This window comes from Lonchura striata, unplaced genomic scaffold (genome assembly GCF_046129695.1).
Source record: "Lonchura striata isolate bLonStr1 unplaced genomic scaffold, bLonStr1.mat Scaffold_82, whole genome shotgun sequence".
NCBI lineage: Eukaryota > Metazoa > Chordata > Aves > Passeriformes > Estrildidae > Lonchura > Lonchura striata.
The window spans coordinates 4,997,308-5,016,915 of record NW_027461187.1 but is presented as its reverse complement, the minus strand read 5'-3'; the positions used below and the strand labels follow the sequence as shown (position 1 = coordinate 5,016,915).

At 52.8% G+C, this 19,608-nt stretch overlaps 2 protein-coding genes across 2 annotated transcripts in view; both read left to right on the top strand.

The window, feature by feature from the left end:
- The window catches only part of LOC144248742 (uncharacterized), a 162,039-nt gene that overhangs the window by 11,333 nt on the left and 131,098 nt on the right, over nucleotides 1–19,608 (top strand). The gene's annotated exons all lie outside the window — the stretch shown is intronic.
- Nucleotides 14,912–15,676, top strand: LOC144248739 (olfactory receptor 14J1-like). The gene has a single exon (XM_077790734.1). The coding sequence runs from the start codon at nucleotides 14,912–14,914 to the stop codon at nucleotides 15,674–15,676; it is 765 nt and encodes a 254-aa protein (XP_077646860.1).

The window sequence follows — 19,608 nt, the reverse complement described above, 5'->3', positions numbered from 1 at the left end:
TCCATCTCTCCGTTCCTGATGCCATTTGACTCCAGCCTGGACTCCCCCTGATCACACTGCCTGCTGTCCACGTGGGGCTGGGGATGCTCAGCCTGGAAAGAGGAGACCCTGGGGAGGCCTCACTGCAGCTCTGCAGCACTGCAAGGGTGCCACAAGAAAGATTGGGACAGAGTGTTGCACAGGGCCTGTGGCAACAGGACAAGGGGGGACGGCTTTCAGCTGCAGGAGGCTGATTGAAGTTGGATCTGAGGAAGCTGCTCTCTTCCACTGAGGGTGCTGAGGCACTGGCCCAGGCTGTGGATGCTCCATCCTTGGGAACAGGGCTCTGAGCACCATGCTCTGGGGGAACGTTGCTAAGCATGGAACCAAAGGCTCTCTAGCTCAATGGTCATGTCACAATCCATGTCCCATCTGGAACTGCCAGCAGCCAGCAAGCAGCACAACACAACTGCTGGCCCTGGGCTCAGCACACGCTGCACGCTGCTCCTGCTGCTCCTGTCACCCTTCTTGTTCCTGCCCCAATACCTCCTATCATCAGTCTCCAGAGCTGCCTAAGGCTTGGATTGTGCCATCCATCCCTGCAGGATGCTGACATTTGTCCTGAGGAAGGTATGGTGCCATTCCATGGAGGTGGATCCCCCCAGCTGCCCGGGTGGGCTGGAGTTCTGGGGGGATGGGGTGGGACAGGGACCCCACTCTGAGGTTTTGCTACCTCTGCAGGCTGTGGCAGGCAGAGAGGAGAAGATGGAGGTGGACACACAAACTGATAGAGAGGAGGAGATGGAAGTGGATGGAGAACAGACTGGAGAGGAAGAGATGGAGGTGGATGTGGATGTGGAAGAGCAGATGGACGTGGACATGGTAGAGTACAGCAAGGACATGGACATTGATGAAAAAGATGAAGAGGAGGCCATGGTCCTGGGATGAAGAGCGATGCCAGCAGCACGACAGGCATGTGGTCCCCACAGGCACAGTGTGTTCCCTGCAGCCAGGCTGGGGCGGGGCTGGGCTGGCTGGTCCCTGCTCAGGCACGTGGTACCCAGTGCCTTGGGTTCTGGTGGCCATGCCCAGCCTGTCCTGTGCTTGCTTTGGGCCACACAAGCCCCATGCCAGTGCCTGGGGCCCAGCCCCCAGACCCAGCCAGCCTCAGCTCTGGCAGCAGAGTCCCGCTGTGCCAGCCTGGGGACACACGGAAGAGCCCTCTGTGACTGACTGCAGTGACCATGGCACCTGCTTTTGTTCCTGACTGATGGAGATCCCGGACAGAGATGGCACCCTTTTGTACATAGTTTTTACAGTTTGTTGTTGCCTTTGGCATATAGGTTTTCGGGCTTTGTTTTGTCTTCTGTAAATATATTTCAGATATTGTTGTTAGATATGTTCTTAGGTATATACATTCTATAAATTGTTGTTATTACAAATATTCCTACAAATCTAAATGTGTTCTGTGTTTTCATTGCTGTTCTTCTGTAAATAAACAACCGTGATTTTTCCCACCCCAGTTCTCTTTCCATTTGCTTCAGGCACAGGCCGTATTGGCCAAGTTGCGGTTTCCACTTGCTCCAGGTTCCCAGGGCTGGAGGTTCATGGAGGAGCTGGCACAGCCACCCCAGCAGTGGTTGTCCCACTCAGAGGGTTCCGCTGACAGAGGTCACTGTCTCCTTGCAGTCTCTCTGGACACACTGGGTAGCTGCAGGGGCAAATCCCAGCGTGCCCTGTGCCACAGCTGCCAGGGTGAGATGGGGTTGGGAGGACATTGGGAGAAGTGGGATCCCAGTTTGGTGTGGTGGGATGTATTTGATAGCAAATAAAACTTTCAGAGTTACTGATTTCTTTCCCCTTCATTTTCAGTCAGTTCTGTTTTTCGAGTGGCTCATTCTAAGCTGATTAAATTCTTACAAAAATCCTTTTTTTAAAAAACAGCTGGCCCAAAACAATCCAAAAACTAATATTCATATAAAACCACCCATCTGCAATTATATTTCTTAAAACCATTTTAATTTTTTTAGAGTGTTTAAGGGTGCTATTAAAGTTTAATTGTTTGGTTAAATTGTATGAGACATTATAGTGGTGTTTGGTTTCGTGTTTAGTATATCTGTAGTATGAATTGTTTTACTCAGGTGTGTTCCATTGTATGTTTAGATTGGCTGGCGCTGCGAGAGGCGCTGGGCTCTGCCTGGCAACTGATGAGTCAGAGCCGTCCCGGGCGCTGATTGGCTGAAAATCGCCAGGCGGGACCAGCGCCGAGTTCTGCCTGGGAACTGAATCGTCATCAACGCCGCGCGCTCTGATTGGCCAGGATCTGCTTCGGGGCGGGGCCGGGAGGAACTGGGGACCCCCAGGAGCCCCCCGGGTTTGGGGGTTTCCATCCCCCCTCGGCCCCCGGGGCGGCCTTGGGGCCACCCCAACACCCCAAAATGGGGAGGGTCCCCGGAGCCGCTTGGAAGTCCCAAAAATGGGCTGGAAGCGGCAGGAGCCGCCCCAAGAAGGGATTGAAGGGTCCGGTCCGGGAATGGCTCCGATCCGGATTGGGGCGGGCTGGGATTGAGGGAGGGTCCGGTCAGCGGCTGCGGAGGGGCTGGGATTGGGGAGGGGTCCGGGATTGAGGGGATGGGTCCATTCCGGGACTGGGGCAGGATCGCTCCCTGGGGGTGGGCTCCATTATTGAGTCAGGGTCTCTCCCCTTCCCGATCCCAATCCCGTTCACTGATCCTGTTCCCGATCCCATTCCCATTTCTGTTCCCCTTCCCGGGCCAGTTCCCGATCCCGATCTCATTCCCAACCCCATTACACTCCCACTCCGGATCCCGATCCCATTCCCGTTCCTGTTCTCGATCCCGATCCCACCGTTGTTTCCAGGGAATGGCTCCTATCCCAACCCCGACCCCAAACCCGGGGGGTCAAACATTGGGGTCAAACACCCCAAATCCCAACACTGGGAGGGGAGAGGTCAAACACCCCCAAACCCAAACTCTGGGATGTCAACCTCCCCCCTGCCCCAAACCCCAAATTTTAGGATCAAACCCCCCAAATCCCAGATCCTGGGGTGTCAAACACTCCCAAAATCCCAAACGTTGGTGTTAAACCCTCCTGACCCGAAATCCTGGGTTTCAAAATATTTGGAGTGTCCAACACCCCCAATTCCCAAAGTCTGGGGTCAAATACCACCAAATCCCAAATCCTGATGTGTCAAACACCCCCAGCCCCCAAAGTTTGGGGTTAAAACCCCCAATCCCCGACTCCTGGGGTTTGAAATACCTGGGTTGTCCAACCCTCCTCCTCTCCAAAGTTTGGGGTGAAACCCCTCAATTCCCAAACTTTGGGGTCAACCTCCTCAATCCCAAACCCTGGGGTGTCAAATACCCCTGATCTCCCCCACTTTGGGGTTAAATCCCCCAAAATCAGTTGGTCAATCCCCCCAGTTTCCAAATTTTTGGCTCTAAACCCCCAAACCCCAAATCCTGGGGGTTGAAACACCTGCGTTGTCCAATCACCCTGATCCCAACGTTTGGGGGTGAAACCCCCTGATCCCCAAATCATGGGAAAAAAACCGCAAAATCCCAAAGCCTGGGGTGTTGAACTCCCCCAGTTCCCAAAGTTTGGGGTCAAAAACTCCCAAACCCCAAGGTGTCAAACCCCCCTAAACCCCAAATTTTAGGATCAATCCTCCCAGTCCCCAAAGTTTCGGGTCATGACCCCCCCATATCCACTCCAGTCCTGGGGGACACAGTGGGGTTTGTTTGGGGTTATTTGGGGTTTGTTTGGGGTTTTTTGGGGTTTGTTTGGGGTTATTTGGGGTTTGTTTGGGGTTATTTGGGGCAGCTCCAGGTGCAATGTCTGCAGAAAGACCCTGGGTACAACACCGGGAAAAAAAGGGGAATGGGTGGGAATTGGGGGATTCAGGATGGGGAAAGATCCTGCGTGGGAAAAGGGGATTTATGGTGGACAGGGAAGGATTTGGGATGGGAAAAGGGGATTTGGGATGTGGAAAGGGGAACGAGGCGGGGAATTGGGGTGGAAAAGAGAGATTTTGGTATTGGAAAAGGGATTTGTGGACAGACAAAGGATGTGGGGAGAAAAAAGGAGAATTTGTCATGGGAAAAGGAGGATTTAGGTTGGGAAAAGAAGGATTTAGGGTCAAAAAGACATTAGGGATTAAAAGTGATTTTGGGGTTAAAAAAGGAGGATTTGGAATAAAAAAAAATGAGAATTTGGGATAGAAAAGGAGGATGTAGGACAAAAAAGGATTTAGGATAAAAAAGGGAGGATTTGGTCTGGGCTGAGCTGAACTTACCTGGGGGAGTGGGGGCGTGCAGGGGGTTTGGGGCAGGGTCAGGACCATTTTTGGGGCAGTTTTCTGAGATTTTGGAGTATTTTCTTGGGATTTGGCGGGAGGTCTATGGGATTTGGGTGCAGGTTTATGGGATTTAGGGTGTTTAGGGGTGGCTTTGAGGGATTTTTGGGTGTTTCTATGGGATTTGGGAGCACTTTTATGGGATTTCAGGGGTTTCTATGGGATTTTGGGGTGCTTTGAGGGATTTCAGGGTATTTCTATGGGATTTTTAGGTGGTCTGGAGGGACTGCAGGGTGTTTCTACGGGATTTTGGGGCAGCTTGAAGGCATTTGAGGTGTTTTGGGGCAGATTTATGGCATTCAGGTGCAGCTTTGAAGAATTTCAGGGTGGTTTGGAGGGATTTCAAGGCATTCCTCTGAGATTACAGGGTGGTTTGGAGGGATTTGGGGTGTTTGGGGGCAGATTTTGGTTATTTAGTGGTGGGTTTGAGGCAGTTTTTTAGGGGTATTTCAGGCCCGTTTTTTGGGGGTTCGGGGTTATTTTGGTGGGGTTTGGGGTGTTCTGGGTCACTTTTGGGGAAGGAGATCTCCATGGGTGGCTCTGGGTGATGCTGGAGCCCTGCAGGGCCTCGCGGGCGGCGCCCGCCTGCACCTCGGTGTCCAACTGCAGCGAGGCGATGTCGCGGCGCCCGGGCACCAGCGCAGCTCCTGGAACCCCGGGAACCTGGGATGGGAACGGGGCCAGGAGAGCCCGGAACACCCGGGAACCTTCCCCAGACACCCGGGAACCTTCCCCAGACACCCGGGAACCTTCCCCAGACACCCGGGAATGTTCCCCAGACACCCGGGAACCTTCCCCAGACACCCAGGAATGTTCCCCAGACACCCAGGAATGTTCCCCAGACACCCGGGAATATCCCCCAAAATCAAGAAATGCTCAAAAAAAAAAAAAAAATCCTAAACATTTCCCCCAAAAATTCAGAAATGTTCCCCAAAGAAATCCAGAAATGTTCCTCAAAAAACTCCTGAAATATTCTCAAAAAACTAGGAAATTTACCCAGAAAATCCAGAAACATTTCTCCCCAAATCCAAACCCAACCCTGTTCCCCATCCGGAATAATTTCCAAACAATACAGAAACATTCCCAAAAAATCCAGAAATTCCCCCTCAAAAAAATCCAAAAATCCCTCCCCAAAAAACCAGAAACTCCCCCACCAAAAAAATTCAGAAATTCCCCCCTAAAAAATCCAGAAATTCATCCCCAAAAATCCAGAAATTTCCCACCAAAACTCCAAACATTTCCTCCCTAAGAAGTCCAGAATTTCCTCCCACTCAAATTTGTTATTTTCCTCAAAAAACTCAGAAATTTCCTCCTAAAAATCCAGACATTCCCCCCCAAAATTCCAATATTGTCCAAAAAAAATCCAGCCCCAAGCCCCCTCAGCCTCTCACCCCCCAAGCCCCAAAATCCCGCAGTGCCCCAAAGCCCGGCCGGAATGCCGGAATGCCGGGATTGCCCCAGATCTCCCTGGCTGAGGAGCAGGGGGAGCATCAGCTCCTGGGGCTGCTCAGGGAGCTGGGCAGGAACAGGATGTGCTTCGGGGCTTTGCCACAGCTGGGGGAACCGGGAGACAAACCCCAAAAGCTGCCCCAGAGCTGCCCAAAGTCACTCTGGATACGCAACACAAAATCTGCCCAAAATCCCAAGAGAAAACACCAAAATCCCAACAAAATCCTGAAAAAAAAACACAAAAAAATACCCCACCGAAATATTAATAATTAAAAAAACCTCACAAAAATCTCCCCAAAATCCCCCACAAAAATATCACCAAAATCCCATAAAATCCCCCAAAAAACTACCCAAAATTCAGCAAAAATCTCCCAAAAAATACCCCCAAAACCCCACCAAAATCCAATAAAAATCACTCAAAAGCCTCACAAAAAATCCCACCAAAAATACCATTAAAATCACATAAAAATTCCACCATAGAATCCTCGAAAATGCCAGAAAATCCACACAAAATCCCAGGAAAATCTCCACAAAAATTCCACCCAAAAGCCCACAAAACTCACCCCAAAACTCCTCACAAAAATCACCCCAAGGCTCATAGAAATCCCTCAAAATCCCCATAAAAAATTGCCCTCAAAATCCCCAGAAATCCCACAGAAAAATCCCTCAAAAAGTCCCACTAAATTCCCATGAAAATCCCACAGAATCCACACAGAAAAAAACTGTACAAAAATGCCCCCAAAAGTTCCCCAATCACACAAAATCCACACAAAAAAATCCCACCAAATCACCCAAAATATCCCACCAAAATTTCCCCAAAACCCCCCCAAAATCCACACCAAATCCACTCAAAAATTCGCACCAAAATCCCACCAAGCCCCTCTCAAATTCCCCAAAAATGCCCCCAAGTCCTATCACATCCCACCCGAAGTGCGAGGAAATCCACCCAAAAAATCCCCAGGAAAACTTCCCTCAAAATCCCAGCCAAACCTCCCAGGAGCAGCCCAAGAATCCCGCAGAGATCGCTGCGAGTGCCCGAATCGCCCGGAACAATCGCCGAGCCATCCCCGCCCGGCCCCGCGCTCCGGCCCCGCTCTCTGTGGGGCCGGGGCCTCTCCCCCCTTGGCTCTGCGCTGGTCCCGTTCGCGCTCCGCTCCCGCTCCCGCCCCACCAGCGCTCCCTGCCCTGGGCCGCGCTGGCCGAGCCCGGCCGGGCGCGCTGGATCCGCTGGGACGGCGCATCCCGGCCCCGGCCCCGGCCCCGCGGGGCTCCCGGGGCAGCTCCGGCCGGGATGCGGCACTGCCGCGGGGCTTTGGGCTTTCCCGGCGCTGCCCGGCGGCTCCCGGGGATCTGCGGCTTCCCGAGGGACTCGGGGAGCTTCCAGAGGGGACCTGGGCTGGCTCCGGGGGGATTTGGGATCAGTCCGGGGGGAGCTGGGGACGGCTCGGGGGGGTTTGGGGTTGTTCCCGAGGATTTTGGGGGCATCTGGGAGAGGTTCCAGAGGGGATTTGGGGCTTTCTGAGGGGTCTGGGGGAATTCTGAGGGGATCTGGGAGAGTTTCAAGAGGGATTTTGGGGTTTTCCAAGGGATTTTCCGAGGTATTTGGGGAGGTTCCAGAAAGGATTTGGGGCAGTTCCAAAAGCAACTTGGGACGTTATTGAGGGATCTGGGGAAGTCCTAGAAGGAATTTGGGGAATTTCAGAGAAATTTTGGGGGAATTCAGAGGAATTGGGGAGGTTCCAACAGCGATTTGGAGTCCTTCCCAGGGGACTGGGGGTGGACTGGCTGGATTTATGTTTCTTCACAGGATTTTGGGTTTTTTCCCCAAAATGTCCTGTTTTCTCAAGGATCTGTGGACTTTTCCCTGGATTTGGGTATCACTATGGGGTAGAAGGGGAAGCTTTGGTAGATTCAGTGTGAATTCTGGGGGGTTCCTGGCTGGATTTGGGTGTTTTCCATGGGATTTTGGGTGGGTTCTCAACTGCATTTTGGGATTTTTTTCCCCAGAATGTCAGGATTTTTCCCAGAATTTGGGTATTTTCCCCAGGATTCTGTTCTCATCATGGGTTTGTCCCAGAAGGGGAAGCTTTGGGTGGTTATAGTGTGGATTTTAGAGATAATTGAGGCTGGATTTGGGGTTCTTCCAAGAATTTTGGCTTTTTTTTTCCTGGAATTTCAGGATTGTTCCCAAAATTCCAGGACTCCTGCTCGGATTTCTCTCTCACGGTGTCATAGAAGGGGAAACTTTGGTGGATTTGGGTGAATTCAGGTGTTTCTGGTTGGATTTGGGGATACAGGTTCATTTGTGCAAGTGAAATATAATTATTATTAATAATAGCAGTTATATAAAAATATAACATGATCCTTTTTTTTGACATAATAAAAAATTGATAATGTGAAATAATGCTGACAATACTAATTTGTCAGCTTTGGCTGCCCACTGTGATACTGAATCCCCTACAGAAAAGGACTGGCCAAGACCCAAATGTCAGTGGTAAACTCTGCAAGATTGTGTACGATAAATACCAGAGGAATGCATGAAATTGGCTATTTTTATAGGGCTTGCTGATACTGTGGTGTGGAATGCTTTGTGGGTTACATGAGAAATACAGTGATTAGGAGTGCTGGGTTTTCATGTACCAGACAATCCACAAGCTGCAGGATTGGTTGAACTGGTGAAGGGTTTGTAAAAAGAGCAGTTAAAGAATGAGTGCTGGGAACCTGTCCCCATGGAGAACCCATCTCCAGATGTGCTCCATGCCCTTAACAATGGCCCCTGGGGAAATGGAAACCCCCTGACTGTGCACGGCTGCTCCCAGTGTGCAAATACAGCCCTGGGCAGTGAGACTGGGACTGCCTGGGAAATTGTTCTGGGTGTGATGGCCCTGGCAGGGCCAGCCCAGAGGCTGCAGGGCTGGACCTTCATCCACTGGAATTAGTCAGGATAAATCAGAAGCAAAGGAGAGTTAAAAATACAGGATCAGGAATCCAGATTCCTCCAGGACACTTTGGTTTGGTAACTGCTCACTGGAGCTTGGCCTTGCAAAGTGCTCATGCCATGGGAGGAGGAACTGATGCAGATTATCAAGGAGAAAATGAAGTAATTTGGTTAAAGAATACTGAACAAGATTGGATTATTCAAACCCATGACAGGGTAGCACAGTTATTGATATTGTCAGTGTTTAAAACAATTGGGAAAAAAGGAGATCCACCTCAAATCACTGCTGTTGGTGGAGATAAAGGGTTTGGATCCAGCAGTGCTAATAATGGAGCCAGAGTGTGGGTCCATGGGCCAAAAGGCCCTCCCGAGGGAGCTGAAGGAACAGCTCCTGGGAAGGACAGCAGTGTTTGAATCCTGAAACCTGGGCAGGAACGATGGGAATGTGTCCCTGCAGCCAAGTGCTCTCTGTGAGAACAGGTAGATATTACAGGAGATTGTTTTACACATCCTGCCAGACCAAATCTCCCTGTTTGCCCCAGTGAAAACTCGTGACCTGGATTCCATCTAGGATGGAGCCAGGGCCAGGCTCTTGTACTGCCCAAGGTGTATCCCTTGAAGGCCTTTAATAAATACCTGCTTTATTCCTTTAACACTGCCTAGCTCTGTTCTAGGCAGCCTCTCAAGGCGTCACCACCAAACCAAGGGAACACGGACCAGGTCTGGCTGGCTGGGCCTCCTGGGGACCACCTGACCACCTTGGCATGTCCAGGGCTGCTTCTCACCTGCCCTGGAGCACTGGGGCTCTGGGATTTCCTTCCTATGGGAGAGAACTCTCCTTCTCCTCCATGGGTCATGGCCAAAACTGGGATTCCTCCTCCAAAACTCTGTACATCCAAGGATTGCTCCCAAGTGAAAGCTGCCAGGACAGACAGGTCTGGGTGCCCTTGGCCTCTTGGGAGCTGCCTGTCATCTGCTTTTGAAACACTGGGGCTTGGTGCTTTCCCTCCAGTGGAAATAACTGTCCTTCTTCTCAAGGTGACTGTTGTCAAAATTGAGATTCCTCCTCCCAAATTCTGTGTATGCAAGGATTCCTCCATGACAAAAGCTGCCATGAAGATCATGTCTGGCTGTCTCAGCCTCCCAGAAGCCACCTCTTTCTTCTTCTGCCTTTGAAACACTTTGGCTCTGGGCTTTCCTTCCCACGGAAAAACCTGTACTTCTCCAGGTGTCCATATCTGAAACTGTGATCCCACCTCTAAAATTCCCTATATCCAAGGTTTGTTCCCAGGCAAAATCTGTCAGTACCGTCAAGTCTGGCTGGCCTTGGCCTCTGCTGGCTGCCCCTGCCACACTGGGGCTCGGTGCTTTCCTTCCCATGGAGATCACGGTGACACTGTGGGCACCTCATGGAACCAAGGGGATCATTGTGGCACCACTGGAGCCCATGGAACCAAGGGGCCATGGTGACACCGCGGGGCTTCATGGACCCAGAGACCATTATGACTCTGTGGGGCCTGATGGAACCATGGAGACCATTCCGACCCTTCAGGGCCTGGTGTCACCAAGGGGGCATTGTGACACCTCAGGGCCTCCTGGAAGCAAGGGTCCATTGGGACACTGTGGGGCCCCATGGAAGCAAGGGAACATGGACCAGGTCTGGCTGGCTTGGCCTCCCAGGGGCCACCTGACAGGTCTGGCTGATGTTGGGATGTCAAGGGCTGCTTCTCATCAGCTCCTGGAGAACTGCAGCTCCGTGCTCTCCTCTGTATGGAAAAGAACTGTCTGTCTTTTCAGATGCCCATTGCCAAAACTGACACTCTGCCTAAAAAATTTCCTATATTCAAGGGTATCTCTAAGAACAAAATCTGGCAGCTCTGGCTGGCCTTGTCCTTAGGTGGTCACTTCTCATTTGCCCCTAAAACAGTGGGACTCTGTTCCTTCATTCCTATGGAAAACAACTGGTCCTCATGTCCAGGAAGCATGGCCAAAATAAGAATTGGACATCAAGCCCAGCCGGAGTCAAATAGCCATCTGTAGACCCAGGGGGAGATTTTGACTCTGCCACTGCTGCCATCCTCCCTCCAGTGAGAGAAAAGGACACAGGGCAGGCACACAGAGGAGCAACATGAACACACCGAGGGCGGGGAAGAGGAAGTTGAGTCCCAGATGGGAGGGATGAGGAGATGCCTTGATCTTAGGGCTGAAATCCTCTGCTAAAGCTGTGGAGAAGGATGTCATTGATACATCAGACAATCTTTTTCCCTATAAGGCATTGAAAAGTATGAGGAGATGACTTGTTTCAGCAAAGGCCTCCATGCTAAAGTAGGGAAATGTTGAAGTAGCTGTGATCTCATGAGAAGTCTGAACATTGAAAGAGAGAAGAGTGATGAGACCCTGTGCCCTCAGGGAGAAAAGAAGGCGTCTGTTCCCAGAGATGAAGATGATTTCATAAATAGATGAAGAGATCCTTTGCTCTTAAACAGCTCATCTTGAAACTAATACCCCATAAGTTGGCATGGCCGCTAAACACAGCTGTGGGAAAAGCTGTGAAAACATGGGAGGGACTTCACAATTGAAGATTTTTCCAGGCAGTGGCTATTCATGGAAATGAAAAGCCATGAGATAAATGTTTTCTTGTGGAGAATTCTCCATAACATTAACAAGAGGTACTTCTCTCCTGATGTGAACTGAAGAAAGATTAGAATATTCTAGAGGTGGTAAACTGACTTGAAAATTTCAGGTTTTGTCTCTACATTGTCAGGTTGTATGGAGAGGGGATGTGATCTGAAAGTTTTGTTCATATTCTTATTACTCTTTCATTTAGTTACTGTTAATAAACTTTTCTTTACACTCTTTTAAAGTTTTGAGCCCACTTTTCCTTTCTCCTAATCCTATCTCACAGCAGGAAATGAGTAAGTATATTCTAGTGAGTGCACTGGTAATTAGCCAACACTGAACCCACCACACTAATTGATGCGTTGACCAAGAAATATCAAATAGGCAAACGGAAACCACCATAGAAATCTTCCTGATGAACTTCCCCAGACAAGAGGGAAATCGAGGCACAGCCATGGTTTGTCAGGACTTGCTGGATCCTAATGAATCCCGTGGTGCATTTGGAGCTGAGCCCTGGAACCTCAGGGCCCGAGAGGAGATTGCACAAACCTTTCCAGGAGGCAAAAGTCAGAAAAAAACCCCAAAGTTTCTCGAGGTATTAATGGGACCCACTGAGATCCATCCCCAACAACGGTTCCTGATGGACTCCTTGGAGGAGTGAACTGGAGGCCAGGATGGCACAAAAACCTCTCAGACACTCAAAATGGCACAAAAACCTCTCAGTTTTGGAAGAAGAATTCAAAGACCCTCACAAAAGTTGAGTATCTCAGAGTATTAATGAACCCCACTGAGTGTCAGTACAAAGCTCTCACAGGACTCATTAAAGCAGATAATTGGGGCCATGATTCCACAAACTTCTCACAAAGTCTGTAACAAAAGTGAAACACCAAGTACCTTAAAAGAACTGAGTACCTTGAAGCATTAATGAGCCCCACTGAGTGTTGTTACTGACAAAGCCTCTCCAGGGACTAATTACAGCAGATACTTGGAAGCCATGATTGCACAAAGCTCTCAGAGACTGCAAGGCAAAAGCAAAAGCCAAAGTCCTTTGAAAAACCTGCAGTCCCTGTAAGCATGAAGGAGCCCCCAGGGCCATTCCTGACCAAGGCTCCCCAGGGACTCCTTCCAGCAGATCCTTGAGGCCACTGGGATGTGGGCTAGGGGGGGATGCTGAGGGCAGAACCAGGGGCTGACAGTGCCCAGCCTGGCTGGGGCTGTGCCAGGAGGCCCCAGGGCCTCAGGACAAGGTGTCTCCTCACAGCCCTTGGTGGCACAGACCCTGCGGTGCCCCAGGGCACCAAGACTTGGCTTCTCTTTGTCCCCACCTGGCATCAGTGCCTCCAGTTCTCTGCTCTGCCTGGGGCCTGGGGACACTTTCTCAGTCGTGTCCCTCAGTGGGACCCATTAAAAGTCCAAGAAACTTTGGAGTTGGATTCTGACTTGGAGTTCTGGAGAGGTTTCTGCAGCTCCCTCTCAGGGCCTGATGTTCAGGGCCTGAGCACAAAGCCCCAGAGGCTCATTAAAGTCCTTGTACTGTGTCTGTGCTGCTGAGCTGGGCCGGGCTCCTGGCACAGAGGGTGATCCTGGTAACCAAGCAGAGCTTCAAAAGCACATTTCTCTTGCTGAGCAGGTCTTCTGCCAGCCCAGCAGGGCTGGGGCACTGCCTGCAGCCAGCCCGGGCACAGCACAGAGGCACAGAGAGCTTCAATCAGTCAGGGCTGGGAAGGGGCTGAGAAGTGCCTGGGGCAGAATCACTGCCAGCCCTTGGCACAGGAACCTCTGGCTGCAGGACAATGCAGCTGCAGCTCCTGCAGTGATCTCCTAAAGCTGGAACATCCCAATGCCCACAGACCCTGTGAGTACAACTCTGAGTATTTCTGGGGCAGGGCAGGTGAAATGATCATGACGCTCTGACATGCTGAGGGCTTCTGATCTGACATATAATATTTCCAAGAAAGGGATTTTGATAAAACTGAGGAAATTTCCGATGACTTCGTATTCAGTTTCCTAATATTGGAGAATGTCTGGGTTAGGGGGATAAATATTAAAGATTTATTATGAATTATTAACAATTAAATTTGGCAAGTGCCTGAGGCATCCAAATTTTTGCTTTTAGTGATCAGTAGGTTCACAGGAGATCCGTAATGTACTTTCAGCCTCTCTGCCCGTGGACAGCAGCAGCAACACCTTTGCTGGATCCATCAGGCTCAGTCTGAGCTGTCCTTTCTCCAAGCTGCAAACAGAGCCTGCCCCCAGCCAGTGCCCTGCAAACAGGCAGGGTTCTGTCAGGCCAAGGAGAGTGCACAGATATTTGGGGTCTGGGAGTGCTGGCAGGGAGAGATCAGGCACAGGGAAACACCTGCAGGAGGAAAATCTCCAGGAAGCAGAGAGAAGATCAGGGAAGGAGAGAAAAGAAAACCCAGAAATGCTGAGGCAGGGAGAGTTTAGAGATGTCCAGAGGAGCCCCTCCAGTGCAGCCCCTCCCTCTGCACAAGCCCCCTCCCTCCTGTGCCCCAGCCAAGCCTCTGCCCTCAGGGCCGGGGCTCCAAGGCGTGCAGCCCCTCCTGTGCAGGCAGAGCTGCAGCAGAGCCGTGGGGCAGCTCTGCAGCCCCGGGCCCAGTTCCCTCTGCAGAGCACAGGGCTGGGAGCAGCTGCCCGGCACTGGGGGCTCTGGCAGGGGCACAGCTGGCTCAGGGTGACACAGCTGTCCCCAGTGCCCGGCTCTGGGCAGTGCTGGCAGTGCAGCCAGGGAAGGAGCTGCACCTCCCTTCATCCAGTGCCATCAGAAGGACACTTGGAAATGTGCCTGGGATTTCAGTCCAAGCTGGGAGCTTCAATCCAGGGTGCAAACATGTCTTAGAGCATCTCTAAGTTATAAGATTGATGGGGAAAGGCAGAGGTGTTCTAAGACTGAAAATGCTTCTGGGTTGGTGAAATGAGCAATGTGAGTCCTTGGCTACAAATGTGGAGCTGGGCTGTGGTGGATCCATCTGCTCTCAGCTGTACCTGGGGGTTTTTTAGGGAAAATGTGGGAAGCTGATCATCCTAACCCAGAGAAAGGTTAAAGCCCAGAGTAATTCTAAAGAGGTCAGAATGTCAGAGCATATCCCCTCACTCTCCTCTCATCACTTTGCCGCACAGAACTTATTAATTTCTCCCTGAGTGCACCAGAAATGCTGAGGATTTCTGATTTCCAGGAACACCAGGGCTGATATAAGGGTGTTCATGAAGAAAACCCCAGAATTGTAGAACACAAAATACTGTCTATGTGTGTTCCAGGGGAGGGGGTATGGGAAATGGCTTTGATTTTGGTTACAGGCATCGCCTCTAATTCTTCACTGTCCCTTTTTCCATGAACAGGTGCCCATGTGCAGCCACAGCAAATGTCCAACAGCAGCTCCATCAGCCACTTCCTCCTGCTGGCACTGGCAGACACGCGGCAGCTGCAGCTCCTGCACTTCTGCCTCTTCCTGGGCATCTCCCTGGCTGCCCTCCTGGGCAACGGCCTCATCATCAGCGCCGTAGCCTGCGGCCACTACCTGCACACGCCCATGTTCTTCTTCCTGCTCAACCTGGCCCTCAGCGACCTGGGCTCCATCTGCACCACTGTCCCCAAAGCCATGCACAATTCCCTCTGGGGCACCAGGAACATCTCATACACAGGATGTGCTTCACAGCTCTTTTTCTTCATGTTCTTCATCTCAGCAGAGTTCTACCTCCTGACCATCATGTGCTACGACCGCTACGTGTCCATCTGCAAACCCCTGCACTACGGGACCCTCCTGGGCAGCAGAGCTTGTGCCCACATGGTAGCAGCTGCCTGGGCCAGTGCCTTTCTCACTGCTCTGCTGCACACAGCCAATACATTTTCCCTGCCCCTGTGCCATGGCAATGCCCTGAGCCAGTTCTTCTGTGAAATCCCACAGATCCTCAAGCTTTCATGTATACATTCCAAAGTCAGGGCCCTTTCGCTTCTTGCTCTAAGTGCCTGTGTAGGACTTGGTTGTTTTGTGTTCATTGTTTTCTCCTATGTGCAGATCTTCAGGGCTGTGCTGAGGATCCCCTCTGAGCAGGGACGGCACAAAGCCTTTTCCACCTGCCTCCCTCACCTGGCCGTGGTCTCCCTGTTTGTCAGCACGTCCATATTTGCTCATCTGAAGCCCCCCTCCATCTCCTCCCGATCCCTGGATCTGGCCCTGTCAGTCCTGTACTCCGTGGTGCCTCCAGCCCTGAACCCCCTCATCTACAGCCTGAGGAACCAGGAGCTCAAGGCTGCAGTGTGGAAACTGATGACTGGATGCTTTCAGGAACATTAAACTCCAGGCCAAATTCTGCAAATATTTGTAATAAAAGTTGTCTTTAATATTTCTTTTTGGTTTCATTTTGCAGGTTCTTATTCTTTGTTTTACTTTTTTTCATATTATCCACAATAAATGAATTTTTCTGTGCCATTTCTCATTTTGTTTCTCTCCATGTTCCCTGTGGCCACAGACTGTGTCAATGATGGGCTGTACTCTTGGTGGCTTTAAAGTATCTAAAGGATCTCCCAGCAGAGTTTTCTGCAGAGATGCCCTTTGGTTGCCTTCTCTGGAGCTGCAGCAGCAATGTCTGTGTGCAGAGCTGGGGCAGATCAGGGCTGGCACAGCAGCTGTGCCCAGGAGCAGCAGCACTTGGTGCTGCCAGTGCTGCTCCCGTGGCCCTGCCCCGCTGCCCTGGTGGCCCTGGTGTTGCTGCAGGGCCTGAGTGCTCTCGGGGCCGGGCACAGTCCTGGGGGTGGCAGTGCCGGGGCTGCAGCAGGGACAGGCCATGGGCACTGCTGGGGCAGCGCTGACGCCTCAGGCCAGGGCCTGGGGGCTCCAGGCTCCTTGCCCAGGCTCTCTCAGGAACACGGCCAGGCCAATGCTCAGCACAGAAAACCCCCGTGAGCAGCCCCAGGCTGGCCATGGGCAGGCTGGGGGCAAACAGCACGGCTGGTGCTCTGCAAGGGCCCTGGGGGAGACGGGAAGGAGCAGCAGAGCAGGGGCTGATCCATCCCCAGTGCACTGCACAGCACAGGGCAGCGTCCCAGAGCGTCCTCATGGAGCTGCCAACAGCATCCCCCCTCTGCAGCCCTGGCCTCTCCCCAGCTCACAGAGGTGCCATATCCTTGCAGGCGCAGACACGGCAGCACTGGCTCAGCAGCCCCTGTTTGCATTGCACACAGCAGGCAGGAGCACCCCCATGCTGTTGGTGTGGGGACATGAACCTGAGGGAGCACAAATGCCATCAGCCCCTGGGGCCAGGAAGGGCTGGGGGACACCAGGGAAACCACTCAGCTTTGTCCTGGCCTCTGCAGACAGCCAGAAAGTTTGTTCCCATCAGCTGAGAGTTTCCTGTCCCACTGCAGACGCTGCTGCTCAGAGCCAGGGTTGCCTGGCAGCCACCCCCAAACTGCCCTGAGCATTTCCTTAGTTTCCCCTTTGCTTTTTTTACTCTTCCTGATAAAAATTTCTTCCTCTTTCCCAACCCTGTTCCCTCCCCTGCACACAGCCCATCCCTGTTTTCCCTTTCCTCTCTGTCCCCACTCCCCATTGCAGTTCCTGACTTGGCACCATGGGAACATCTCTTGGGGAGCAGGATCATCCCACAAGTGCTGCAGGAATTGTCTGCAGGCTCCTGCAGTGCCTGGTGCTGTTCCCTTGCCAGAGGCACCCAAAGCCAGGGGGGCACATCTGGGCTGCTGTGTCTGGCTGTGGGGCTCCCGGTTCTGGGCAGTGAGGAGGAGCTGCAAAGGCTCTGCAGGACTGACAGGATGGGCTTTGGGGCTGTGAGGAGAAGCTGAGGGACCTGGGCTGCTGGAGCTTCTGAAGAGGAGGCCCAGGGCTTCTCCTGCAACTGCTCCAAGGGTGTTTTCAGAGAATCCCAGAATCAGCAAGGCTGGAAAAGACCTTGGAGATCATCGAGTCCAACCTGTGCCCTGACACCACCTTGTCTTCCCTGAGCCTCCTCTTCTCCAGGATCAACAACCCCAGCTCCTTCAGCCACTCCTCACAGCACTTGTGCTCCAGATCCCTCACCAGCCTTGTTGCCTTTCTCTGGACATGCTCGAGCCCCTCCATGTTCTTCGTAAATTGGGCGGCCCAGAACTGGACACAGCGCTCGAGGTGCTTCCCAACCAGTGCCCAGCACAGGGGAAGAATCACTGCCCTGCTCCTGCTGGCCACACCATTCCTGATCCAGGCCAGGAGCCATTGCCCTTCTTGGCACCTGGGCACACAGCTGGCTCATGGCCAGCCTGCTGTCCATCAGTCTTTGCAGGTCCCTTTCTGCCTGGCTGCTGTCCAGACACTCTGTCCCCAGTCTGTAACGCTGCAGGGGTTGTTGTGGCCAAAGTACAGGACCCGGCACTGGGACTTGTTAAACCTCACCTTGTTGGATTTGGGCCCTGGATCCAGCCTGTCCACGGCCCTGTGCAGAGCACTCGACCCTCCAGCACATCAGCACTCCCAGCCAACTTGGTGTCACCAGGGTTAATGAGGCCCCAGAGTGTCCCAATGGTCTCCATGATTCCATGAGGCCTCCCAGTGTCACAATGTCCCTTTGGTTCCATGGGACCCCTTGGTGTCACAAAGTCCCTTGGATCTTTGGGCCCTGCAGTGTCACAATGTCACCGTGGTCCCCCAAGGCCGTGCAATGTCACAGTGGATCCTTGGTTTCATGATGTCTGGCAGGGTAGCAATGCTCTCCTTGGTCCCACAGTGCCACAATGGCCTCTCGGTCCCAAGGGCCACCATGATGTCAAACATGTTCCCTTAATTCTACAAGTCCCTGAGGAGCAGCAGTGGCCCCTTGGTTCCATATATTTTTAGACTGTATTAGAAGGTGCTGGGGATAAATATCAATTGGACATTGCAGATATCAATTGATAAATTGGAAAAGAAAACTTAACAGGACAAAACAATTCTTTCTGCATTGTTTTAAATATAGTATATTCACTTTGAATAAACTCCAGAAATCTGTCTAATTCACCACAGATGAATTGAGGACATGAATTTTCCCATAGGTTTTTCTTCTTCAGGTGTTTATAACATATATTTATGGGCCTTTTTCACGGAATTCCTGAACAGAAGAGCTCAAAAAAGCAGAGGCCTTTGGAGTAGGAAAATTCATCAGTAACCCCCAAGTGGCTAAGGATGCATCCCCATCAGAGCAGCAATGAGCAGAAATGGGCACAGCTCTGTGGCTGCCCCAGCTCTGGGATGGGCCCTGGGCCTGGAGCAGGAGCAGCTCTGGAGGGCCCCAGGGCCGGGGCTCTTGTGCTGGCCTGGGCAGATGGGATGGCAGCAGGGGCTGCAGAGCTCTCAGCACCTCAGGCAGAGGGGAGCAGGGCAGCCAGGGAGCTCCTTTGGCCTTGGCCAAGCCCCTTCCCCCATGGTGGGGCTGAGTCCTGGCTGAGCTGCAGCTGCTGCTGTGCCCTTGGCAGGGGCTGAGGCCGTGGGGCAGTGCCCAGAGCAGCCTGGGCTGAGCAGAGCTGTGGGGCCAGAGCCGGCTGGGCTGTGCTGGGGAGAGGCCCTTGGTGCTGCCCAGAGCTCAGGGCAGCTGGCAGAGCTGGCAGGGAGCTGGGCTGGGCTGGGAGAGCCTGGCACAGAAACCATCAGTGTCCATCTCAGCCTGGCTGAGCGGGCAGGGGCAGGACTCAGCCCAGGCCTTGTGGGGCAGGGCCAGCACCTGGGCAGGCATTGAAAACAGGCAAGAGCCCGAGAGAGGAGGCTGCTCTGTGCCCTTGGGGCACGGACAGAGCAGGGAGGGGCCCAGGACATTTGTCAGCGCCAGCCTCTGTCTGTGCCAGCCCTGGGCAGCCCTGGCTGCTGAGCCCAGCTCTGCCCTGGGCTGAGTTTGGCTGTGGCCCAGCTCCATCCTCCTGCGGGGCTCAGGGCCTGTTCCCGGCCATGGCCAGCCCTGGCCGCCTCTCTGCTGGCCCCGAGGCCGGCAGAGCCCGGGCAGGGCTGTCTGTGCAGCCCCACAGGTGCCACGGGCTCGGCAGGAGCTGGCAGAGGCTGCCCAGCAGGGAGGCCATGGGGCACAGAGCCCCAAGGCTGCCCAGGGCCCCACGGCACAGGGGCCGTTCCCAGCCGCAATGCTCCTGTCCTGGGCTGGGCTGCACAGGGGCTGTGGCACCATGGCTGGGCCAGCACAGGGCCACAGAGGGGCCACGCAGCCGCTGCCGGGGCTGGCAGCAAGGCCAGGCACAGACAAGGAATTGCTGAGC